The following is a 26,707-nucleotide window of genomic DNA, read 5'->3' on the forward strand; positions in this document are numbered from 1 at the left end:
GCAGGAGCCAGGCCCAGGTTCAACCCAGAAGAGAAACCTCCCCTTTGAGAGGACCCCTTTATCTGATTCTCCCACATATGTGCCCACGTAAGGAGCAGCAAGGGCAGGGTAGGAGCTGAGGCCTTGTAAGGGGTCACAGGTATGTCCACTTAGGGTCTGCGTCCGATTCAGCCACACCCAGACACGTGGTTTGATTTGACAGCATGCAGACAGGGGCAGTCCAGGTATCGGGACCGCAGTCACTTCAGGAAAATGCTCCAGGAGCCTGCAGCTTTGGCCCCAGGAAAGCTGGTCTCAAAACTGTGCAGGGCACTCGCAAAGCCCGACGGAAGGTCGACAGTGGAGGAGTAGCACTCCCTGGGCTCAGGAAATTAGTGGACTCGGCTGGGCAGTGTTGGACAAGCTACATTTTAACTTTAAATTCTAAATACATGTGATCACTTGTCCACAGTCATATTGTTTCTGCGTGGGGATGGGGCAGGCAGGCGGGGGCCACGCCCGAGGCACCAGCCTGCCCCCATGTACCTCCTCCCACCTCCCTGCTTCTGAATGTGTAATAACTACCACTGAGTGTGTGTCCCCTTCTGGGCCTGCATTTCCTGTGTCCACATTCCCCCTGATCACCCACAGCCTCTGCCTTGCACAGCCTCGGTCCACTGTCTGCCTGGTACTTGAACCTGGAAGAGGTCCTTAATTCCTATGCCACAGAGAGGTCAGCTTCCCCATCTAAGGGATGGATCCTTGCATATCAGAGACCAGAGCCCCACGACTCTTCTTCCCCAGTCTCTCTGCAAGCTTGCCTGAGAGCCGGGTAGCTGGACAGTGGTCCACACTCTCCTCTTCTGCACAGGGGATGGAGGCCTGTCGTGAGGCAGTCGCAAATCTCTCTCCAGTCCATCCACTTCAGGCCCTGATCTGGGCCAGGTCACCCTTCTGCCTGGACCACTGCAGTAGCCTCCTCCCTGGTCTCCCCGCCCACGTGCAAAAGCCCGCCACTGGAGCTTCCTGGAGATCAGGGAGCACCCCTCTCCTCACTGCTCAAAACCCTTCAGCGGCTTCTCGTACCACTTCAAACAAAACCCAGACTCCTCCCAGCGGCCTGCAGGGTCCCACGTCCTCTGCCCTCTGTCCACCCTCCAGCCTCAACACGGCCTCACTCCCCTTCCCTCACCCCACTTCAGCCCCCTGGCCTCCTGCAGTCTCTGTTACTCACCCCACATCCCTCAGCCCCTGGATTTCTGCACATGCTGTTCCATTTGCACAGAATACCCTTCCCACCCTCTGCACAGTTAAGTCCAACCTGAGCATCCTCAGGTCTCAGCGAAGGTGTCACTTACTCCAGGAAGGCTCCCTCAACCGCTCTTCCTGGGTCAGGTCCCCTGGGTACAGGGCCTCACAGTGCCCCTTCTTTCTCCTGCACTGTCCCCCTTGTCACCACAGATGCCTTACACTTGCTTGCGTGATTAACATTTGTTTCCCCACCAAATGGTGAGATACGTGAGGGCAGGACGGGCCTGTACGTGTTCATTATTGAATCCCCAGCACGTTGTACAAGAAGGCACCCCATAAATTGCTCAGATTTCAAAAGGTTGAGGAACAGTGCGCTCTGGCGCCCCCTCACGGCAGCGACTGGTGTTTCGTAGCTGGCACTAGGTACCCAATCCCCCCACTCCTGAGGCCCCTTTGCCAAGACACTGCACTCTCCCCGTGGCTTCACTGACCACAGGCACCCGAGGGTAACAAGAGGAAGGACCTCATGATGCTGCTGGAGGACCTGGAGTCACACTAGGTCCCTGGGACTCAGGTGGTTCCCATGGCGGATGGAGGGTCATTTCCAAGGCCTGCAGCTGCCAAGAAAGCTGTGGCGGAATCTGGCATGTCATCCCATGAGGACGAGTCATGCACTCCAGGTCATGAGAAGGGCCAGTCCAGACCTGAGCCCTCTTTGCCGTGCTCCTCACACAGCATCACTCCAGAGACGACTGACGGGATGCAAGTTCCCTCCACATCTCTGCCTCTGGACCCCCTGCCAGCAGTGGCCTGAGGGCAGGGAGCGCTATTCCTCTTACTGCCCATCCCATCCCTGGATCTCCAAAGAGGCCCGACCTTTCCAAGGCCCAGGGTTTGGTCCTCCACACCTCCAGGCCTGATGTCTGACGGGGCCCTGGGGCAGCTCAAGACAGAGTGACGACCAGCCCTGGAGAGATGCGGGCCAGAAAGGTCCAGAGCAACCTGAACCAGGCTCTGGGCCCCAGAATCCCAGGGTCTCCACTCCCTGTCTACACTTCTTGCCTCCTGCTCCCAAGTCAGCTGAATCTGGCACCTGCCGGGCGGGTCCCCTCACCCTGCTCTCACTGGGGGCCCTGCAGCCTGATGCCATCAAACACAACAGTCACTTGGCCTCACCTGCCTGGTGTGCTTCGCTCTGTCCCTCCACCAGCTGCTCCTGTTTAGTCTTTGTTTTTCAGCCTAGGTTTGCCTGTCCCTTCAATATGGAAAGTCCTGGAGGCCACCTCACATCCTGGTGGCCTCAGTTCCCCATCACTGCTCAACCGAGCCCTCATTTCTGACCCCAGCTCCAGCCTCAAACCGGGGATCCTGAGGTCTCCTGGCTGCCACCCCCTGGATGTCCTCTGGCCCCCCCACATCTACCAGGCCCCACACTGGCCTCAGCATCTTCCCCAACCCTGCCCCTCCTCCCTGGTTCTGTATCGGGGCAGCTCCACTGTCTCCTCCCCTGGCTGGAGCCCTATGTACTTCCCTCCCCCATGGCCCTTCAGCTCCATAACCCACCCACTCAGCTTCCTGCATGTCTCCCCCCCGTCCCCCCACCCCTCACTGCGTTCCCCAGGCCTCCCCTGGTCCAGCCGTGTCCTCACCCACCCAGGTGCCTGCGCTGGCTTCCCCCGGGCTCCCAGCTTCAGTCTTCCCCTCTGGCCCACCCTCCTCATGACGGCTAGAAGGATCTCCCTAAAGCCCAAACCTGATCCTGTCCCTCCCCTGCACAGAATCCTCCATGGCTCCCCAGTACTATGAGGCCTGAGTCTGCACTCCTCAGCCTGGGGGTCCTGGCCCAGCTCACCCTTCCTGCCTCACCTCTACCACTAGACCCCCAGTGCCTGGCACTTACTAAGTCCTTGCTTGTGCTGTGTCCTCTGCCTGGAACACCTTTCCCTCTGCTTTTTGCCCAATTATCTCCTTCAGATGTCATTCTCAGGTCACATGTCTCCCCCAGGAAGCCCTCCCTGACCACACCCTAGGCTGAGTCAGGCACCTTTCCTGGGATCCCACAATCTCCTCGGCTTCCCTCATCTCCACTTCTCTGATCCCTCCGAGCTGCCACTGTCTGCAGGCAGGTCTTGGGGCTGTCTGGGTCGTGGCGGCGCCACCCAGCAGGGCACGCCCAGGGAGGACGCTCAGGGAATGTCTGTTGACTGAATGGATGGCCATCCTCAGCCTCATCCAGACCCCTCAGACAGAACTGGGTGGGGGGTCTCTCCCCAGACGTGGCACCCCCAACCCCCAGAGACACAGACAAGGGCAAGAACCCAGGCCCAAGCTTAGAAAAATAGGACTTTCTTGTTGTGCCCCGGTGTCCCGACACCCTCCCCATCAGAGTTTTAAAAACCGTCAGCAGTTTGGTGAGTCCGAGGCCAGGTCCCACCAGGTGCCTGGGTCCTGCCACCCCTGGGGCCTGAGGGCCATAGAGGTGGCGCGAGGCTACGGTCCCGTGGGTTCGTGGCTGGGCCCCCAGGGCTCACAGTCCAGCTGGACCACGGTGTGGGCCCTGGGCGCGGCGGGCTCAGGGGCCGGGGGGGCTGGCGTGGGGCCCAGGGCGCCGTTGGTCTGCGAGCAGACGCTGCTGACGGGGGCGGCCGCCTTGGCCTTGCCCGGGGGCTGGCCGCCGTGCACCTTGTAGCGCATAAGCAGCACGAAGATGAAGACCAGTACTGAGGCCACGATGACACCACCCAGCGCGATGATCATGGTGCCGCCCAGGAAGGGTGCGTGCGGGGCCCCGCACGGCCGCAGCGCGGGCTCGGTGGAGAAGCGCGCGCAGCCCACGGGCCGCGTGGCCGTCAGCCCGGTGGCGCCGTCCTCGGACACCGCGAGCACGCACAGGTCGTAGGTGCGGCCCGAGGCCAGGTCCGTCAGCAGGAAGGAGTGGCTGTCGGCCGGGATCATCCTGGAGGGACAGGCCGGAGGGGTCAGGTCTCTGGATGCCCAGCACCCACCCCGCGCTCCGCCCCAACCCTGAAATCGAGAGGATTTCCCCCCAGTCCACTGCCTCATTTCTCTCTAGCCCCAATCCCTCTAACTGCGATCGGAATTCCCTGTGCTCTGATACCTAGGCAGCCGCCGACTGATGGCCCTCCAGTGTGCTGGCCAATTTCACCCGGCCCACTGTGTCTCTTTCCTGTCACTGCCGCTCAGATCCTCCAGTTTGACCCCCTCGAGCCCCAAGACCCACATGCCCTCTATTGCCGCTGCCCACCTCCCCTCTGCTCTGCTGCGGGGCTTCACTCTAGCCCCTCTGCCCAATTTCTCTGTAGCTCACCCCTGGAGTTCTCCCAGGTCTGTTTTACTTTGTCTCCAGCTCCTGATCCCTGTCCTACACTGCCTTCCAATCTCCCGCCGGCCTGCAGCCCTAATTCCCTCGAACTTTGCTGCTCAACTTTGCTCCAGCCGCCTGATTTCACTCTCTTCCCCCCTTCCCCCCAGGTCACTGCCTGAGTTCCTTAGTCTATCACCTCGCCTCCCACCAGCCTGCCCCCCGGAGGGCCCTGTGGCCCCGCTGTCAGACATCTCTCCCACTCGCCGCCCAGTTGTGTTCTAACCCTGTGACCTCCCTCTACCCCAATGCCCACTTCCTTCCAGCCCCCATCAATTTCCCTCTAATCCCACCTCCTGGTCTCCCTCTAGACCCTCACTCGACTTCCCTCTGCTCCCCATCTGACTTCCCTCCAGCTGTGCCCGATTTCCCTCTTCCAGCTGCTTGATCTTCCTCCGGTGTACAGCGAGAATTCTCTCTAATCCAACCGCTGACGCCTGGCTTCCTTCGAACCTGCCAATGAATGTCCCCCTAGCCCCATTGCCTCATTATTATTATTGTTTCAACAGCCCGCTTTCCAGTGCTCCTGCCGTCTGAGTCCGTTTTCATTAAGCTGCTATGCCTCACCATCACTGATTTCTTGTTTTCCCTGTTGCTTATTTCTTTCCAGCTTCGTCTCCTGATTCCCCTTTATCTCTGTTGCCTGGTTTCTATACATCCTCATCTTTCTCATTTTGTCCTGTCCTTAGCGCCCAATCCCACTCTATCTCCTTTTGCAGCAGAGCACCCTGTTGGAGATTTAACTGGTTTTATAATCTGTTTTACTCCTCAACTGCTTTAATGAGGGAGGTACAGGGAACTCCGTGGTTGACTCTGGGAGGGTGACTATCTAGGACGGCATTCGCCCCCTCCCCTGCCAGGCAGGGTGGGCAGGATGCATGTGATTTTCAGGTGTGGGCCCTCCGCGGAATGAGCGCTGCTGTTTGAGAAAGGGAGGGAAAAAGCTTGCTGGAAAGGAAATCAAGTGACAATCTCTTGGGGTGTGGGCCCCTGGGGAGGGAAAGGGGACCCAAGTACTGGCTTTACGAGGTGCAGACTCCGGGCCCTGGGAGGCCCGTGGCCCAGCCTGGCAGTGAGAACAGGGAGCCATCTGGCCACTGCTACTGACCACATGTGGCCACAGCAGATGTTCCAGTGCTCCCCAGCTCGGGGGCAGAAGTTGTACTGACTCCCCTCCTGGAGTGTGTGAGCCCCAGGTTTTGTGTTTGCAACAACAGAAGGGAGGAGGGAATCCCCAACAGGGGCAAACTCAACACTCCTGTTCACCTAGCAGGTGGAGCCTGAACGAGGCTTAATTTGATTTAGAAAATCAAAAATTGAGAAGTGACCATAATAGAACTCCACACATGTGTAGCAGTTTACACTCACAAACGTAGAGGCCAATCCCTCTTTAACCTCCTCCCCACTCTGGCCTGAGTTCCTTTGCAACAGGGCTGCCTCATTTCACTTTGCCTGTGACCCTGCACCCTCCTGCTTGATCTTCTTTTCCTCCCACAGCCTGGCTCGTGTCTGGCCCTGTCATCTGGAAACACCTGGTTCCTCTTTACCTTGACTTCTTAAATTGCACCCCTCCAATTAACTTTTACACGGTCTGTAGGGGGCCCAGCATCAGCTGCCTTGGCAGAGGCAGAGGCAAAGGCAGATTGCCTTTTTACGTTTAACATTTACTTTTGCTGCCTTATTTCTTTTTGCCCATGCAGCCTGATTTCTTTTATCATCATTGCTTGATAAGTTTTAGCCCTGGAGCCTGATTTATTTTACATTTGCTACCTAACTTATTTTGTCTCTCCTGTCTGACTTCTTTTTACCACTGCTGCTGGATTTCTTTTACTCTCTTGGCCTGATTTCTTTTACCTTTGCTGTCTAATTTCCTTTGTAGCCTTGCAGCTCATTTCTCGGCTGTGCTGCAGCTTGGGGTATCAGGAGGTGTACTTGCAACCCTCCCTCCACCTCACCACCCCCACCCGAGCTGCCCGCAGCCTAAACCCTGCACCTGTAGACGAGGATGTCGTCGGCTGAGCTGTTGTACTGGATCTGGTACATGCGGATGCCTGGGATGGGCCGCTGATCTGGCCACTGGATGAGAGCAGCTGTGGCCCCATGCTCAGTCACCTGGACGCCACGGTCCGTAGGGGGCCCAGCATCAGCTGCCTTGGCGGAGGCAGAGGCAGAGGCAGCAGAGGGCGGGGTGAGGGCATCAGGATCCCCGTCCCGCGGGGGGTCACAGCTGGTGCTGTTGGCTAGCTGGGGGGGTGGCGGGGGACCCACGGTCAGCTCAACAGCAGCCGTGGCCTCGCCAGCTGCATTGGCCGCAATGCAGGTGAAGATGCCGCCATCGCCCGGCTCGGTGACCAGCAGCTCCAGCGTCCCATTGGGGAAGGCGCGAGCGCGGCTGGAGTTGCCCAGCAGCCGGCCCTGGGGTGACACCCAGCGCACGCGGGGCTCGGGGTCCCCCACTGCCCGGCAGCGCAGGGCAGCGGGCCGACCCGCAGGCACCGCCAGGGGCGGCGAGCGGTGAGTCACCACTGGGGGCTCGCACACGAACTCCTCCTCCCCCACGGCCCAGAAGTAGCGGCCGCCCAGAGCAGGGGGCGAGGCGCAGGCCTCGAGGTCGTCCTCCCGCGCCAGCCGCCGCAGCCACACCAGCTCGCAGTTGCAGTGCAGCGGGTTCCCGCCGAAGGCCAGCACCAGGGCGGAGGCGGGCGAGCCACGGGGCCTGGCCAGCAGCGGCAGGCGGGAGAAGAGGGGGTCGGGCGGGATGGTGGTCAGGCGGTTGGAGGTCATGTCCAGCCGTGCCAACTTGTGCAGGCGGGAAAAGGCGCCGGCAGGCACGGAAGCCAGCAGGTTGTGGTCGAGGCCCAGGGTATTGACGTTGCCCAGGCGGCCCAGAGCCTCCCAGGGCAGCTGCTCCAGGTTGTTGTAGGACAGGTCGAGGTCCTCGAGGGTCTCGGCGCAGTCGTCCAGGGCACCGGCCGCCAGGGCTGCCAGCTGGTTGTTGCTCAGGATGAGGTGGCGCAAGTTGACCAGGCCGCGCAGCTGACCCTCACCCAGCGAGGTCAGCCGGTTGCCATCCAGGTGCAGGGCGCGCAGGGCGCGCAGGTCGGCGAAGGCGCCGGCAGCCACATGGCGGATGGTGTTCCGCGACAAGCTCAGATGCAGCAGGCCCGTCATGTTGGCCAGGTCGCGCCGGCGCACAGCCGCGATGAAGTTGTCTGCCAGACGCAGCTCAGCTGCCCGGCGGTCCAGCGAGGGTGGCACGAATAGAAGGCCTGCCCCCGGGCACAGCACGCTCAGGGGCAGGGACTGCGTCTGGCAGCGGCAGCGGCGGGGACACGGGCTGGATGTGGCTGGCTGGGGTGGAGATGAAGCGGGGGCCAGCGGCAGCAGGCAGAGGAGCAGCGGGAGGACGGCCATCGCGGGCAGGGGTGGCCTGCAGGAAAGAAGAGAGGTGTTAGGGCAGGCTGAGGCCAGCAGAAGGGTGCCAGAGGTGGCTGGGGTAGTCTGAGACCAGGAGAGGAGGTCACAGTGGGCTGAGGGCAGAAGACTTGGTCAAAGATGGTCAGACACAGGAGCGGTCAGACAGATCAGAAGCCAGAGGAGATGGTCAAAGACTCGGGGAGAGAGATGTGTCTTGTGGGGACAGAGGGAGCACAAATGAACAAAGGGTCAGAGGACAGGGAGGTGGTTAGAAATACCCTGGGATGGTCGGAGGATGGGGGTTGGTCATGGAGCGCAGAAGGCAAGCCAGAGGACTTTAGATGAGGTCAAAGAGAGATGCTCAAAGGTGGCCAAGGAGAAAAGAGGTGGTCAGGGTGGCGGAAATGACTAGAAGTCATCAGACACGACCAGAGAAGAGACAGGTAGAGATGGTGAAGAAGACGAGAGGTGGACAAAGAGAGGAGAAGGGGTCAGGGTTGGTCAGATCCAGGAGAGATGGTCAAAGGTGGTTAGAAATGGTCAAAAGCCAGAGAGGCGGTCAGAGAGAGGAGGAGAGGACACGTCTGGGATAGTTGGAGACAAGGACTGCTGGTTAGGATGACGGATGTGGAGGAAGGTCATCAGAGAGAGGAAAGGCAGCCAGAGATCTTAGAAATGATCAGAGAGCACCAATGATCGAGAGACAGAGAGAAGAAAGGTGGTCAGTAAAGGCCACAGATGGTCGGGTGGCCGTAGACTGGCAGTTAGGGTCAGGGGCGGGAGGAGGGCAAGAGAGATGGTGAAGGATAGTCAGAGAGGAGAGATGGACAGGAGTGGCTGGAGAGAAGAGTGGTAGGCAGAGATGTCAAAGATGGTCAGAGACAGTCACAGGTCCAGGCTTAGAGTCAGGGATGGACAAGGGCAAGAGAGCCGGTGAAAGATGATCAGAGAGAGGTACGGCGAACAGAGATGTCAAAGGTGGTCACTGAGTGAAGCAGGAGACAAGAGGTGGCCGGAGACAGGAGCTGTGGACAGGGGTGTTAAAGATGATCAAAGGCAAAAGAGGCGCACAGAGATGGTCATTGAGAGGAGTCATGGCCAGAGAGAAGAGCCGTGGACAGAAGTGTCCAAGATGATCAGACAGAGAAGAGGTGAATAGAGATGGTCAATGAGAGGAGAGGCGGACAGGAGAGGCGGCTGGAGACGGTGAGATGAGAGATGTGGGAAGAAGTTGGAGAACGGGGCGGGGGGCAGAGACCTGGACACGCCATCAACTGGGGAAGAAGAGGTCAGAGAGGGGCAGGGCTGGCCAAATGGCCAGAGAATGTTTGAGGCAGAGCAGGAGCGGGAGGCAGACCCTTGGAGGGGGGAATGTCTGTTTCCTGGGGAAACCCCAAGGGTGCCCAGAGGGACTGGTCCTCACTTACCTCCTCCCGCAGCCACAAAGTTCCTCCCAAGTCCCTCCACACCATGGGGGTCTCCCAATAGCCTTACCTGAGCTGGAAGAAGCCCCAGGGAGCAGTGTCTTCAGGCTCCAGGGGGGCAGGGGGCAGGGCTCTGGAGGGGGCACCTGGTCATGCCTTCCCTGTCCCCAAGACCTCTGTAGAGGGACAGTCTGTTGCGTCTCAGCTCAGATCCGTGGCCACGGAGTCTCTAGACCTTGATGCTCCGGGTCCTAGCTCTCCAAATATTGGGCTTCTAGGGTCCAATTTTAGAGACCCAGACCCCGTCTGGGTTGCTCAGGGTCAGGCTCTCCCAGCTCCAGCCTTGGGATGCTAAATAGCCAAATGGAGAGTTTAGGGTCTGAGCCCCAAGCCCAGTCCTAGGATCAGATACTGAGGTGCTGGGTTCAGATACTGGGGTGCTTAGTCAAGATTTGGAGGTCTCTAGCCCCAAATTTCAGCATTCAGATTTGCAGCAAGGACTTCAGGCCCAAACTCAGGTTTAGGCGCCTTGGAATGCCAGGGTTCAGATTTTGGAATTTGAGGCCTAAATCTTAGGGTTCAGGTCCCAAATAGTGGGTTCCAGGGTATAGATATGGGAATCTGGTCCCAGATTTCAAGGTCCCAGGCGCAGAATTCAGAGTTCAGCTCCAGATTCGGGGTTTCAGATGCCAAATCTTGAGGTTCAGGCTCCAAATCTTGGGGTCCCAGGGACTGATGCTGAGATTCCAGCCCCAGATACGGGTGTTCAGGCTCCAGGTCTTGGGGTCCCAGCCCCAGATCACAGTCCCAGGCTCGGGTTTCCAGATCTCCGGATCCAATCTCGGGGTGCAGGCTCCCGATGTTGGGGTGCTGGCCCTGGGTCTAGGGCGGCGGCGTGCCGGCTGGCTTCCCGGGCGGCGGCGGGGGCTGGCCCGGAGGGAGGGGGGAGGCTGGGGTGGGTGGGGGGGCAGCCAGGCAGCCCCGGGGGCCGGGGTGGGGCGAGGCCTGGGCGCGGACAGACGGACACACAGGGACACGCGGGGTGGCGACACCGCCGCGCAGGCAGGGGTGCAGGGGGGAGGGGCCGCGCTCAGAGACCCCTCCCCCGCCGGGGCCGGGGCGGGGGCCGGGCAGGCGGGCCGGGTCCGGGCGCTCCCGCGGCCTCCTCGCCGGGAACCCAGGGCCGCGCGCGCGCCCGCGCTTAAAGGCGCAGGCCCCGCGCGCGCCCGCGCTTAAAGGTGTAAGCAGTCCCCCTCTCTAAGGCGCGTTCCCAGCCCCACCTCCCAAGGAGTCGCCCTGGCGTTGCTTGGGAGCGAGAATCCTTGGATACAGAAAGAGACAGAGAGAGACACAGAGACTGAGACAGAGAGACACAGAGAGAGAGAGAGAGACAGAGACAAAAAGATGAGCAGACAGATTGAGGGACAGAGAGGAGTTGAATGAGAGAAGCAGAGAAACAGAGAGAGAGATAGAAAGACACACACATATTCAAGGAGAGAGACAGTGAAAGACCCAGAAAGAAATGGAGAGGCAAGAGACAAGGACATGTCAGAGATAGACAAACACAGAGACATAGAGAAAGTCAAAGAGAGAGACAGACAGACAGACTGAGCTGAGGCAACTCCGCTGTGAGGATGGGTATGTGTATATGTGTCCAGTTCTCATTCACAGCCTTGGATGTGGCCCTTTATCCCAGAGCCACCGCCCCCCAACCTGTCTCCTTCTGCCACTCTGTCTCAGCACCACCTCCCTGGGATGTCCTTTCCACAGCTGGAGTCTCCTTACCTGGACCCTGCCCAGCAATAGGCCTGATCTTTCAGGTCAGAGGGGAGATGGCTCCTTCCCCAGGCTCCTTGTCCTGGCTGCAAGGGGAACACTTGGCTCCAAGACGCTGTGCCCTCTGGAATTAGAGGTAGACCTCAAGACACACTGGCCAGATATACCATGGAGGAAGGAGAAGATAGGAAATGGGACAGAGGCAGGGGTCTGGCCAGGTTGACCCAGAAAAGTGTGTTCACTGCCTTCCCCTCTCCCTGACTCAGGTCCGCTGCCCCACAGAGGACTCGACTAGAATTGTACTAACACATGACTCACCAGAAGTGGTGTCTTCCCGTCCTGATGCTGTGGGAGGATAAGGGAGGGGAAGGTGGGGGTCCCACATATCTCCTGGCAGATGGTGTTGCAGGAAGAGGGATGCAGGCCTGGGAACTTGGTTACAGCAACATGGGGGACCTGATCTTTTGGGAGCCCTGGTCTGAAGGGGACACAGCCTTGGCCTGTGGTTATGGCCCTACCCTGGGGGAACCTGAATGGTCATGAACCACCCCCTGGAGCCCCCATCTGAGTGGAGGAGTCAAGCGACCTCGTTGGGGGTGGGGGTGTGGATGCTCATCCACCCTGGCATCCCTGGCTCTGCTGAAGGTTTCTGAACAGACTTTTGGTTCCTTCCACTTATGTGTATTGAAAAATTGCAGCTAAAATTAACTCTGCTCTGGGGCCCGCCTTTCCAGATAATTAGCAAAGTTCATCAGTGCTCCCGGCCCAGCACAGCGGATGCTGGTTACTCAGACACTCAGAAAAACCATGCACAGTTTCCGAGATGCTGCAGAAGTGGTGGAGCGGGGGAGACAGAGGGAAATGCTCCCTTGGGAAGACACTCCCAAGAGCAGACTGGGATGAGAATTCACTGGAACTGGCTGATTTAGAGAGGTGACCCCAGGAAACAGGCAAGGGAGGGGGAAGAGTGAGGCAGAGGAGAAAAGTTGATAGAAGGTGCAGATGAGGAGCAGGGTACCTCTCTGGGCAATGGGACTGAGGAACATTAAGGAACCTAGTAGAACACATCAGAATTGTCGTTCCTCCCCTTCCTTCCCCTCTGCAAAGTTCAGAGAGGCTGAGGGGCATTTATCCACCAATTCTTACGCCCTTCGGTGCTTTGGTGATGTTTGTCCCTTTGGTGGGAGGGCGTGGCACCAAGAGCCAACTGATCTCTGAGGCAGAAAAGCAGACAGGGAGGCCTTGCCCGAGCCAGACCAGCGGTCCTCACACTTCAGCCACTTTGGGGTCACCTGGAGAACTCGTCAACCATAGAGCTCCAGGCCCAAGTCCTCGAGGTTCTGATACAGTACGCCTTAGGGGGGCCCAAATATTTGCATTTCTACAAGTTCCCAAGTGACGCTAATGCTGCTGCTCCAGAGACCACACTTTGAGAACCACTGGGCTACACCGAGGACCTCTACAATGTGGTGGAAGTGTCCACCGCAGCCATGCCCAAACCTGGTGGACCGAGGGGATATAGCACCCCAAGTGTGTGCCAAAGAAACCAACGTAGTTAGAGACATAAAGAGGGAGTGGAAACCAGAGAGATGCAGAGGCGACGATGCTAGTTCAACACGTACTGTAGATTTCCGGGCACGGTTTGTGTGCTGCATGACACCACCGCAGAAGTGTGGCCAAGGCAGCGTCAGGTCCGGCCTTCTCTGAGCTCACATTCCAAAAGGGAGAAAGACATGTCTCCAGACAGCCCAGAGTGGTCAGGGCTGGGCTGGGAGAAGCTTGGACTGGAGAGACTCAGACTGCCCTGACAGAAGCCCAGGCCAGAGTGGTCGGGGTGTGATGAGGAAGCACAGGGCAAAATAAAAGGGCTTTGATGACGAAGGCCAGGCCAGAGTGGTCAGGGCTCTGACGGGGGAAGCAGAGGGGTATGGGGCCCCGGAGGTAGAGTCTACTCCTTCTGCCCCCCGACCCCGGGGAGTCGGGGAGATTTCCCAGAGGAGGAGACCTTTATGCTGAGACCTGGAGGATAAGTATGGATGAAGCAGGCAGGCACAGGGCCCCCCATGCTGTCTGTGTGCCCTCACGCCATAGCGCGTGCAGTCTGGGCATCCCTGCCGTGCCTGAAGAGTACCGTGCGTGTGTCTGCACGTGCTGTAACCCCTCATTAGCTCCTGGAAGGGGGCCCTGGTGGGATGCTTTTTGGGAGGGGGCTCCGCTTAATTGCTGCATTTACTTAATTGCAACATCTGGAGAAGGGGACAGAAGCAGCGGAAACAGCCACAGCAGGAAGAGTGAGGTTAAACTGCCTGAGAGCTGAGGGGGCCCTGAAGGGAAGGGGACTGCTCATATCCACACACAGAATCTGCCAGAATATATACAGATATACAGAGGGGACACACACACCCGCACACAGGCACATCACGTCCTTGGAGGCTCACTAGCACACGGACACAGCAGGCACTTGGAACACACATACACCTGGCCTTACGTTCAAGTACGGGGGACATACACAGGTGCACACTTAGACACACACCTCCAAAACCCACACACACAGACTCACACTCAGACATGTGAGAGGTCACAGGAGCAGACACATGCTCTGCACACAGATTCTCTTTTGCACACGTGTGAGCCACACTCCCACTCTTGTACACAAGAAATAGTCACAGCCAACACCTACAAGAGATGGGGACACACACACACACACACATGCACACGTACACATACATGCATGTACGCTCAAATCAATGAAGTCAGTCTGTCTGCCAAACAAGGGTCACTTTATAAATAAACTTGGGCCCCTTCCAAGTCAGGGGGTTGTTACAGCAAGGATGAATGGAGGTGAGGCAGTGTCCCCTTGTCCTCAACTAGTACCCACCAATCCAAGTGCAGCCAGAGGGGTTCACTGGACTCAGCTCGGTTCTGTAATTAGCACATGAATTGGTACGCAGGACCAGGGACTCACTGTAAAGAAGAGCCTGAAGGTGCAGCTCCTATGGAGGGGTCAAAAGAGAGGGGCAGGAAGATGAGTATGTCCTCCCCCCATGCACACACACTAGCCACCCCACATCAGGCTGAGGGGTCCCAGGCAAGCACCAACTGCTCCAGGGCAACCACAAGACCCTGTGCATGAGGTTCTGCTTAACGATGGTGGAAGACCTAACACAACGTCAGGGTCTGCTTTAATGGCTTCCAGCTATCAACAGGGAAGAAGACTTCCATAAGAATGTGGGGGAAAGTTGACATTCGTGCAAAGAATGGAGGGAAAGGTACTGATAACTTTTCACTGGCAAACATAGAGACTTGGGCCACTGGACAGACCTGCTGTGGGAAAGCCTGAACACCAACTGGGGGTTAGAGCCTCACTTCACAGAATGACAGGGGGTGCTCAAGCTGTACTGACAGCAGGGGCCCAGAGGAAGGGTCAGCGTATTAGAGAGAGTAACACCAGCTGCTGTAACAAATAACCCTCTGGATTTCAGTGACTTCGTACAGTAGTTTATTTCTTGCCACACGTGTCCTCCTTGGTTGGCAGCTGTCCTCCATCTGGTGAATCACACACCAGACTTGTTAATCGTGTGCCTCCATTAGTTCCTGGGGCTGGGAATTATGTGCTTCCACCTGGCAAATGGGAGGAGACAGAGTGGGGAAGGTTTGCCAGCTTCTTGAAAAACTTGGCCCAGAAGTGACCTACAAAGTTCTCTTCTGCCCATATTTATTGGAAAGAACTAGTACCATGGCTGCCCTGGATGCAAGGGGGCTGAGAACATATTGCCAGGCTGGGCAGCTCCCACCCACTCACAATTATGCAAAAAGAGTATGGATTATAATGACCCAACATCAACATCTGGATCACCACCTGCTCCACAGCCTCAGGGGACGCAGCAGGAAGAGGCTGTGGGATCTCCTTCCATCCCTTACACAAATCCTGCTGCAGGGAGATGTCCCTAGCCTCACCCTGACCACCCACACTGGTCCCCTGCCTTTGGGGTGGGTGACTACAAATTTGACCCCTTTGAGGGCAAAGTGAATCTGGCTTGATTTGATAAATCTTTAGGTCAGTGCAGAAAGATGATGGTGAGTGCCCAACGCTCTTTCCCTAAGAATTTATTGAGCCCTCACTGGGTGTCAGGCCCAATGCTGGGAACACACCTATGAAGCAGACACAGAGCAGGCTTTGGAATTGTGTCTCCTCATAAGGCAGAAAGAGAACAGATAATTTCTCAACCTGAGGTTGTTGCCTTATGAACAAGATGGGGGAGAGAGGAGGGGCAAGGAAGTCACCAAGTGGGCCTGCCTCTTGGTGGTGGTGGAGGTTCAGGGAAGGGATGAGGGGGGCAACATTTGAGGAGGAGGTCACCTGGACCAAAAGGGGATAGGGCTTTCTAGGCATGAACACAATCCCTGAGTGCAGATCCGTGTGCGAATCAGAAACCTAATGATTCCAGCTCGTAACACAAAGTGCTGCTGCTTCTAGAGCTAATCAGAAATCTGATCCCTGTGAACACAAACCTGTGATGATTCATGTGTTAATTATAAATTTATGCCGATTGTAAACTCTGTCCTAGAGCAAGGCTAAGTCACACTTGGGCAGGAACACTTGCTGATAATCACCAACTCAGAGAGATCCACGTACTCATGGCCAGCTTGAGTTGATTCATCTGCTAATTACAATCTTGGGATAATTTAATAGAGTGATCAGAGGGTGTTATATTCATAGCAAAGAAAAGCAGACTCTGAAGCCTGACAGCATGGATTCAAATCTCAGCTCTGCCACTGACCAGCTGAGTGACTGTGGGCAAGTTATTCCATGCTCTGGGCTTCAGCTTCATTCCTGTAAAGGGGTCTCACTGTTGGGAGGATTATACGAGATACACGTAAAGCACTGGGAGCAGTAAGTAACAGCTGTAAAATAATGATAATATGCAGGTAACAGTTACTGCCCTGATTTCATTTAATCATCATAAATGATCCTCCAACCCTACCTCCAATTTCTTCACCACTATCCCCCTTCCTTGGTGCAGGTCTGGGGACCTCACCCCCTGAAAGTCTTCCCGGAGCTTCCCAGAGCAATCCCCAGCTTCCCCAGTCCAGCCCCAACCCCTCCCGGCACCATTTCCAGGCTGCGGCAAAGCGGCTCCGCCGCCACATGGGGGCAGCAATACACCGCTCAGCCGCCGCGCGCGCGGTGCATTGTGGGGCGCGTGGTCTCGCGGGCGGGTTAAGCGGTGGCGCCAGCCGGGTAAGCGAACTGCATTTCCCAGGACGCCACGCGACACCCTCTGCCTCACCTTGCTCAAGTCTGGAGGCGGAGGCCTCGCCCCCTCAGCGAGCGCGCCTCCAGAGCGGCGCCGGGGATTATGGGGTGTAGGGGCTGGGCTCCGCGCCCGAGAGGGGGTTGCTGCGCTTGCGCGGGCGGCCTGTTGAGCCCGCTGGACCGTAGCCGGCGGGGAGGGTCCGGCGGTCTGGCCCAGGGGCTGCAGACGTCAGAGCTGAAGTTAAGGCAACGGGGGAGCTCCCTTACTCAAGGGAGAGCGAGCCTGACACCCTGGCCGCTGTGTATGCCCTGGGGCCAGCTCAGCCCCTTCCGGCTCGCCCGCATCTCCCCCTCCCCGTCAGCTCTCAGCCTGTTCCCGCGGTCTGGCCTTAAAGACGAAACATCCCTTTCCCTTCTTTTCTCTCTTTTCCTTCAAAGCCACTCCCCCCCAACTTTTTTAAACCTTGTTATGGTAATGTTCAACTGTGCACGAAAATAGAGCAGTATAATGATCCTCCAGGTACCCTTCTTCAACAATTATCCATGTATGACCAATCTTGTTTTATTTTTCCGCCTCCCCTGCCCGCCGAATTGGTTTAAAGCAAATCCCAGACATCATATGATTTCATCCATAAATACTCCTCTATGTGTCTCTAAAATACAAAGTTCTTAAAAAAACAATTATAACACCTTTATCACCCCTGAAAGATGAATAATTCCTTAATATTATCTAATATCCAGCCTCCCTCCAAATTCCCCCAATTGTCTTATAAAGGTCTTTTAACTGTTGGCTTGTTCATATCAGCATCCGAACAGGGTCCATGCCCTGCATTTGGTTGGTACCTCTTCAAATCTTTCATTTTCTGACAGTTCCCCTCGCTCTCATTCATCTCACAGTCTCATTTGGCTGGTTGCATTTCTTGGTGCCCTTTAATATGTTCTTCTGTCTCCTGTATGTCCTGCAAAGTGGAAGATCTAGAGGCTCGGTCAGATTCAGGTTCAATCTGGGGGTAAGTAGATTCATGGGTGATGAGTTCTTCCATCAGGAGGCACGCAGTAATGTCTGGATGTTTCTTGTTTGTGATGTTAATATCCAGTGTTGGGTTAGAGTGTTGTCAGCCTGATCCATCCATTATAAAACCACAGCCAAACTTCAGGGAGGAGGTGTCTCCATGCTCTCCGCCTCATCTCTCTCCCTCTGTTTTACAAAAACGATAATTTATGCTGCTAAAGCTCTTCCTTGTTGCTAGACTCAAGAGGCAATTCTCCATTCTCAACTCACTGGTCCTAAATAACAGGCCTGTCCTGTGCTGTCCAGTCTGGTAGCCACTGACCACACAAGTGGCTACTGAGGACTTAACTAGTACTAACTGAGGTGTGCTCTAAATATAAAATACATACGGGCATTTCAAAGACTTAGTACAAAAAAAGAATGTAAGATATCTCAGGAATTTAAAAGATATTGATAATATGTTGAAACGATAGTATTTGGGATCTGTTAATAAAATATGAGTGAAATATTTTATTGAAATTACTTTCACCTGGTTCTTTTTAAATGTAGCTACTAGGAATTTTAAAATCACGTATGTGGCTCGCATTATGTTTCTATTAGAAAGTGTTGTTCTAGACGAGTGGTTTTCCAAATGTGATCTCTGGATCAGCAGCATGAGCATCAGCATCACATGACAGCTCGTTAGAAATGCAAATTCTCTGGGGCCCCCCGAGACCTACTGAACCAGATGCTCTGGGGAGGAAACCCTGCAGGCTGCATTTTAACAAGTCCTCCAGACCATTCCTGTCTGAAAACTCCCCTCCTGGTTTCTGTGACACAGTACTCTTGTCACAGAGTGACCTCACCTGCCCACTTCTCCCCCCTTCACTGTCAACACCCTGGCCTGAGCACCATCTGAGCCCACCTGGCCCATTACAGTTGCTTACAAACTGGTTCCCTGCCTCTAATCCTGTGCCCTACTTGTTGTCCTCATACCGGAGCTTGGGGGATCTTTCAAAAACATAAAGCAGATCACATTACCTTCCTGCTTAAAACCTTCCAAGGGCTCCTCATGGTACTTTGAGTAAAATCCAGACTTCTTCTCGTGGCCCCTGCAGCCTCCCCATCCTCACATTGTCCCTCACATTGTCCCCCTTCGCTCTTTCTGCCCCAGCCATGCCGCCCTTGTCTCTGTTCCTCACACACTCCCAGCTCTTTCCTGCCTTGGGGACTCTGTGATGGCCATTCCCTCTTCTGGGAACATGGTTCTCCCAGGTCTTTGTAGGGCTGGCCCTCTCTTTTCCTTCAAGTCTCAGCTCAATGCCTCCATCTGAATGCTGCCATCGTGTCACCCCAACTAAAGCCTGACTCCCCCCCCGCCCCACGCTCACACAATATCACTCACCTTTCATTCTCTGCATGGCACATATCACACACTGTTCTTTCTTTTTTTAAAAAAAATTATTTTATTGAGGTCATATTAGCTTATAACATTGTGTTAGTTCAGGTGTACATCATTATATATCAGTTTCTGTATAGACTGCATTGTGCTCACCACCAATAGTCTAGTTTTTATCCATCACCATATATACGCGCCCCTTTACCCCCACACCCCCACTCCTTTCCCCTCTGGTAACCACTAAGCTGTTTTCTTTATCTGTGTGTTTATCTTCCACATATGAGTGAAATCATATGGTGTTTGTCTTTCTCTGTCTGGCTTATTTCGATTAGCATAACACCCTCAAGGTCCATCCATGTTGTCGCAAATGGCATGATTTTTTTTTTACAGCTGAGTAGTATTCCATTGTATATATGTACCTCATCTTGTTTATCCATTCATCCACTGATGGGCACTTGGGTTGCTTCCATGTCTTGGCTATTATGAATAATGCTTCAATGAACATAGGGGTGCATAAATCTCTTCACATTGTTGATTTCATGTTCTTTGGCTAAATACCCAGTAGTGGGATAGCTGGATTATATGGTATTTCTATTTTTAAGTTTTTGAGAACTCTCCCAACTGTTTTCCACAGTGGCTGCACCAGTTTGCACTCCCGTCAGCAGCCACACACTGTTCTTCCTCATCTTCATTTGTTTGGCTGACTCCCCCACCATAATGTAAGCATACCAGGGCAATGACTCATCTCTCTTGCTGACCGCTCTGTCCCCGGCTTCTCAAACAGTGCCTGCACACAGTAGGTGCTCAATAAGGGTCTGTTCATTGACCTAGTGAGTGAACTGCTCCAGCTGCTCCTCCTCAGTCTCTCTTGCTGCCTCTACCTACTCTAAAGTCAGAGGGTCATTGGCACCCACAGTGTTTGAAATATCGGAACATTCGCCACGACAGTCCTGATTTCTGGCTTCTGCTGCATTGGGATATCTGACGACACAGAGCCCACTTTCCTACTTGGGCTCAGTAGGCTGGAGCTGCTCTACTGGTGAGGGCCTGAGGCGGATACAGAAACCACTCCCATATTAGAACAGAGGGACATTAACACATCGGAGTGGTTATGCAGCGGATGGAGGAGGTGAGGGGCCAAACAAAGAGCCAGTGAAGCAATCTGAAATTAGCAGCAGCAGCAGCACCTGCTGCCACTCCAGGCTGGAGGACAAGGGAGGAGGTTGTGTCACCAGAGCCCAGAGATGGGGTCACCTAACAGAAGCTGAAAACCCAGTGGGATTGTCTGGCTGGTTGGAGCTGTGGAGGAGCCACAACCACAGCGAGAGAGGGGAGAATTTCCCTGGCCTCTTTCTCCCGCTCTCCAGGCTCCTGCCACTGCTTCCCATTGGCTGAACCCCAGTGAATCCAGATGAAGAAGACTGGGAACAGTGGCCTGGGATGCAGGCAGAAAGGGGAGGGCGAGGAACAGTCCAGAGCAGCACAGCTGGGGTTCCCCAGGGTTCCCACCTGGTTATCCCACAACAGGCCCCACTCACTGATTTACATTAGCTGTCTGGCTGCTGTAGGGTCAGGGTTGAGTTTGCAACCTCGGTGTTTCGGTGATGTATTGCTGCATGACAAATTATCCCAAATTTAAGCAGCTGAACACAACCATTTTCTTTTTCCTCCAACTTGACGGGTCAGAAATTCAGGAAGGGCTCAGGCGGGCCATTCTCGCTTGGTGTCTGTCATGTGGTTGAAGTCAGACGTTGACTGGGACTGGAGTTATTTGAAAACTCGACTGGCCTGGTGTCCACGGTGGCTCCCTCACATGGCTGGCAGTATGCTGGGTGTCAGTTGAGAGCTCAAGGGGCTGTTGACCAGAGTGACTACCTGTGGCCACTCCAGCATGGTGACCTGACATGGCGGCTGGCTTCTCCCAGAGCACGTGTCCCAAAAGTTCCAGGCATAAATTGCATGGTCGTTACTGACTTGGCCTCAGAAGGCACACAGTGTCACTTCTGCTGCTTTCTGTTGGTTAAAGCTGTCATGAACCCTTCCAGATTCAAGAAGAGGTTACATAGATCCTACCTCTCAATGTGAGGAGCTGGTGGCCACATCTTGCTGCAAAGAATGTTCTTTGAGGCGCTGATATGAGTCCTTTTCTCTCCTGACTCTAGACATTCTCCTTAGATTGACTTCTCCATTATATTCTGGTGGCTTTGATGACCATCGATAGACATGGCTACGATTTGCAGCCCTACTTGTAGCACCGACTCTCATGGACCCTGATTTGGCTCCAGCCTCATCTCTGACTTGAACTTGAACGATTCGCCAAGACTGAATCTCTAAGTGCTTTCTCACCCATGCACCTATGTGCCTGCTCTTCCGTTTGACTGACTGTGTTCTTCTCATTTTGAAGACGCAGGTCTGGGTTACCTCCTGCACAGAAGCCTTCCCAGGCCCTCACTCTCTCTCGCTGGGAGAGGTAGCTGCCTCAGGGCCCAGTATTGGGCCAGACCCTTGTGTTCACTGCATTTTGGGAGACGGGGTCTGTGTGGCCTGCCACTGCATCTGCTTCCTGCCTGGCCCTTGGAGTGGTCAACAGGAGCCATTTAATGGACTGTGGAAGTCAGTTATGCTGAGACACCCAAAGAGCTATACCTCCCTATTCACACTCTGATATAGTCCTCTCCCCTTGAACCTGCCTTGGGCATATGACTGGCTTTAACCAATAGAATGTGACTGAAGTCACCCCCAGCCAGTTCTGGTCTAAGCCTTAGGCCTGGCAGCTTTTACTTTTGGCACTCAGGAACCCTGAGATCCCTGTTAGGGACATGCATGGAAAGGCCGTGTGGAAAGGCCATGTGGAGAAACCACCTGGAGAACTGAGGAAGCCAGGTAACAGCCAGAATTGATGCCCCTAATATAGGACCCCAGTTCAGCATTCTAGCTACCCCTTGGCCATTCAAGGTGTCCCCAAGTGCCAGACACGTAAGTGAAGAAGCCCTCTTGAGTGTTCTCGCCTTAGCCGACATCATGTGGAACAGAGACAAACCATCTCTGCCGTGTCCTATCCAAATTCTTGAAACGCAGGACAGTGAGCAAATAGTAACATTGTTGCTGTTTTAAGCCACTAGTTCTGGGGAATTTTGTTATGCAGCAATATCTACCTGATACAGGTGGAGTGCAGTGTTTCCTGTTTGTTGGTGGGCCTCACAGAAGAAGGGGTGGAATGTTATTCCCAACAGAAATACACTCCCTGCCCAGATTAGGGCTGGCATATTGTATGCGTTCAGTTATTTGCTTATTCTTTCATTCACTCATTAATTCATTCACCAGATGTTCATTGAGATCCTGCCATGTTCCGGCTGCCATGGATACACTGGTGACAAGACAGAAAATCATGAAGTTCACATAATGTAAAGTGTGATTTCAGTGTAAGAGCAATCATCCTGGGTAATGTATCAGCATGGTTGGCCAAAGACAGTAAAAAAGCAAGAATGTATCATAGAATGGAAGCCAATGTCACGCAAGTTGGATTTACATGTCAGCCATTTCAGGGAAAATATCAATTTGGAGCCTCATCTTACATGATAAATGAAAATAAATTCCCGATGGACTAGAGTAAAATTGTGGGAAGAAAATGACACAATAAAAGTCTTAAGGATGAAATAAATATTTAATAACCCCTAGTAAGGAAAGACTTTCTGAACTTCAGAGCAGGAGAACAAATTACCAAGGAAAAGATGGATGGATCTGAAGAGAGCATGACTAAAATTGAAGTTAAACAAATAGTAGAGAAATATTTGCAACAGATATGACAGAAAAATGATTAACATAATGTAATGAAGATATTAATAAATTAATGTGGAATTAACATGAAGAGCCAGTCCCCAAAAGAAAGATGGGCAAATAATATGAAAAGATAACTCACAGAAGAAATACAAACAGCCAAAAAAAAGATGAAAGCTAAGTTTATCCACAGTAAAATTTGAATAATTTGCCACTTGAAATACTGTGATGCATCTCTTTGCCTGTCAAATCAGCAAAGATGTTTGAAACATGGTTCCCTGTAGCCAAGGAGATGTTGGGGGAACGAGAGACCCCATTCACCATAGTTGGGATGTGAGTGGGAAAGACTCTTCCAGAGAAGGACTGGGCAGCCTGAGTCCAGAGCCTGAAAATGCATATCTGTTGATCCACCATTTACACTTCTAGGAATTTAGCCCCCGGAAATAATCCAGCAAGTGGGAAAAGATTTCACTACAAGTATTTTCACGGCACCATTTTTTTTTAATAATAGCAAAATATATATATATATAAAGGCCAAAAACAAATTGGAATTAATCATATATCTTACCAGCATTTGACAAAGATCTGTGGACATTAATTGGTATTTGAAGATAGAAGGGCTGCTTGATAAAAGAAATGTGGGAATGCTGGCTTGAATGAAGTTAGATGAGGAATTTTCATTAGCATGTGGGAATCTGTGATAACTGTACAAGAGGGGTCTTCCTAGGCATTTTTTCTGAATTTATTTGGTCAGGGAGCCTGTATCAGTTAGCTATTGCTGGCAACCGTCATGCTGTTCTTCTGACTCATTCTATTGGCCACATCAGGTCTCAAGACCTACCCAGACTCCACCCTTTGATGGAAGTTACTGTGAAGTCAGATGGCAAAGGGCAAGGAGACAGAGAAGGGTGCAAAATTGTAGGCATTTTTGCAGTCCACCAGAGCCCTTTTTTCACGGAGTGTGTTAGGTAAGGTAATTAACTAGCTGTTGTTAACCAACGAACCCCCAAATCTCAGTGGTGTAATACAGTCTATTTTTCCTTCACACCACCATGTAATACAGTCTGTGGGGTGGCTCTGCTCCTCAGAGTCATTTGGGGACTCAGGCTCTTTCCATCTGGCAGCTCTGGGCTCCTTTAGGTCCCCCGCCCCTGCCCCCAGTCCTCTCCATCAGTGGATGTTGAGAGAGGTGTGGGCCACAAGTGAGAGGCTTTTAGGGTCATGGGTGGAGGTCTGATATACATCTGCTCACTTGCCTGTTGGCTCACATACCTGATTGCAAGGGAGGATGGGAAATGCTGTCCAGCCATGTGCGAAGCAGCAAAAGGAAGCAGTTTTGGTGAGCAATTAGCCAGTGTCTGCCACACATTTTGGAACATGCTGTATCTGAAAATTGAAAAGAGTTATGTTGTTTCTTTATGTGTTTTCTTGTTTGTCACCCATTTCCCTCCACTAGAATGCAAGCCCCACGAGGGTGGTTTTGTTCACCACTGTAACCCCATCACCCATCCGAGGGCCCAGATGTAGTAAGTACTCAACAAATATGTGTTGAATAAATGAGTGAGGGGGCCGGCCCGGTGGCTTAGCGGTTAAGTGCGCGCGCTCCGCTACTGGCCGCCCGGGTTCGGATCCCGGGCGCGCATCGACACACCGCTTCTCCGGCCATGCTGAGGCTGCGTCCCACATACAGCAACTAGAAGGATGTGCAGCTATGACGTACAACTATCTACTGGGGCTTCGGGGAAGAAAAAAAGCAGGAGGATTGGCAATAGATGTTAGCTCAGAGCTGGTCTTCCTCAGCAAAAAGAGGAGGATTGGCACGGATGTTAGCTCAGGGCTGATCTTCCTCACAAAAAAAAAAAAAAAAGAATAAATGAGTGAATGCACGAGTGAATAAAAAATTCGTAACTTCAGATTTATAATGTTATGAACCCATTAAGACTGATATTTCTAAGGAGATTTGGGGAACATGAGAGACTGCTCATGTGCCATAAGCACTTAGGATACCGGCTGGGTAGGATATGAACCCTGTAGCAGAACTCAGTATAACAGTGGCTTAAACAAAGTAGAACTTTCTTTCTCTCTCACCAGTAGACCAAGTATAAGCAGTCCAGGGCTTCATGGCATCAGTATAGATTTCGTGGCATCAGACATCCGGGCTGCTCCGACCTATGGCCCTGCCGTCCATAGGGGAATGCCCTGGCCTGCGTGGCTCAAGACGGCATCTGCCACATCCAGGGTCCAGGCAGCGGGAAGGGGAAGGGGGAAATGGAGTCTCACCCCTATGGCTCCCGGAGCATGGGTGAACCGAGAAGTGGAATCTTAGCTTGGCTGTCTGGTTGATTCTGCCCTCTGTACTGTGAGGGTCATCTCTTTGGTTACCTTTCAGGACAAAGAGCCGATGTAGCCCAATGAGGTCAGGTCACAGGTGAGCAGTCGAAGGGAATGTCGCTGCTTGGTCCAGGTTAGTAGGAGTGGTTTGCTAAAATGGGCAGGATGCAAATCTGCATGTATGATATGGTCAGAAATATATAAAACTATGCCCAGTAAAATGGCAGGAGGGAAATATAATGGAACGTTATAATGAAGCTGTCTCTGAGAGGTAGGCGAATTTTCTTTTTGTAATTTGCTGTATTTTTCAAGTTTTTCATAGTGAGCAAGGTGTTATTAGATTTTTAAAATTTTATTTACTGTGACATATAGAACACCTACAAGAAAAACTGCCCCTCAAAACAAAAAGCAAATACACAGCATAATGAATCGTTGAGTGAACACTCAGGCACCGACCTCCACAGGAAGAAGGAGGTCATCGGTGCATTCTAGAAAATGCTTTGTCCTTTTTTATTTGCAAAGCTTGCTCTTCTCTGACAGGTCACCACCATTTTGATTTGATGGAATCCCTTCCCTGCTTTTCCTAATAATTTTGCCCCCTGCGTAAACTTCCTAAACACCGTAGTCTAATCTGGATTATTTTTAAACTTTATGTAAATAGGAACCAGAATATACGCACTCTTTTGTATACGGCTTTTTTCTTTCATTCAACATTCTGTGAGATAAATCCATGTTGTGGCAAGTATTAGTACCTACTGTGTTTATTCTATGCACCTAGTGTATTGGTTCTCATGATTCTGTAGAATTCTATTGTGTGAACATGCTACAATGTGTCCATTCTCCTGTGATGGACATGCGCCTTATTCCCCTGGAGGGCTTTACAGATAGGGCGGCTGGGGAGAGCCTCGCAAGGCTTCCTGGCCGCCGTCCGCCAGTGTCTCCAGGATAGATACGCTTCAAGGGGCAGAAGTTCTGAGTCATCGGGAAAGACGATGCCCACTTGTGTCCAAAGTGGTTACACGGCTCCCACTCCTTCAGCAGTGTATGAGAATTTCTGTTGCTCTGCGTCTTCACCACACCTGGTCTTGTCAGGTTTAGACATTTTTGTCATTTCTGCGGGGCAGAGGGCAAGGTGGGGAGCGGTTTTGCACTGCGGTTTTAATGCGTTTCCCACTGAAGTTGAGCATCTTTCGTCCCTTTGTTGTTGTGTGGATTTCCTCTTTTGTCAGTGTCTGCTTGATAGTTCGCTCATTTTTCTTTGGGGATTGGCCGTTTGTTTTTAAGGAGTTCCTTGTAAACGCCGGACTCAGATCCTTTGTCTATATTATATGTTGCCAATATCTTCTCCCACTCTCTAACCATCTTCTAATAGTATCTTTTTTTAACGGAAAATCTCAAACATGCACAGCAGTGGAGAGAAGTGTATAATGAGTTCCCACAGACTTATCAACAGCTTCCCCAATTGTCAGTTCATAGCCAATCTTATTTCCTCTCTCCCTGCACCCACTTCTTTCCCCTTGGATTATTTTAAACAAATTCCAAATGTCTTATTATTTTATCCAAAAAGTTTTAGTAAGTAGCTATCTCTAAGCAATAATGATCTTTTAAAAACTCAATATATAACCTTGTCACTCTAAGATACCTTTTGATCAATGCAAATTCTTAACGTTAGTCAAATATAGCAACCTCATCTTTTATAGTTAGTGCTTTTTGAGGTCTTTTT

The 26,707-nt window shown here is 53.1% G+C and overlaps 1 protein-coding gene across 1 annotated transcript; it reads right to left on the minus strand.

The window, feature by feature from the left end:
- Positions 1–2,994: 2,994 nt before the first annotated feature.
- On the minus strand, positions 2,995–10,520 carry LRFN3 (leucine rich repeat and fibronectin type III domain containing 3). The gene is made up of 3 exons (XM_058530850.1): positions 9,524–10,520; positions 6,606–8,042; positions 2,995–4,186 (listed from the first exon to the last, which is right to left on the minus strand). Exons 2-3 carry the CDS (start codon positions 8,024–8,026, stop codon positions 3,721–3,723), a joined length of 1,887 nt encoding a protein of 628 aa, XP_058386833.1. The 5' UTR covers positions 8,027–8,042; positions 9,524–10,520; the 3' UTR covers positions 2,995–3,720.
- Positions 10,521–26,707: the final 16,187 nt, after the last annotated feature.

The sequence above is a fragment of the Diceros bicornis genome, chromosome 34 (genome assembly GCF_020826845.1).
Source record: "Diceros bicornis minor isolate mBicDic1 chromosome 34, mDicBic1.mat.cur, whole genome shotgun sequence".
Classification (NCBI taxonomy): domain Eukaryota; kingdom Metazoa; phylum Chordata; class Mammalia; order Perissodactyla; family Rhinocerotidae; genus Diceros; species Diceros bicornis.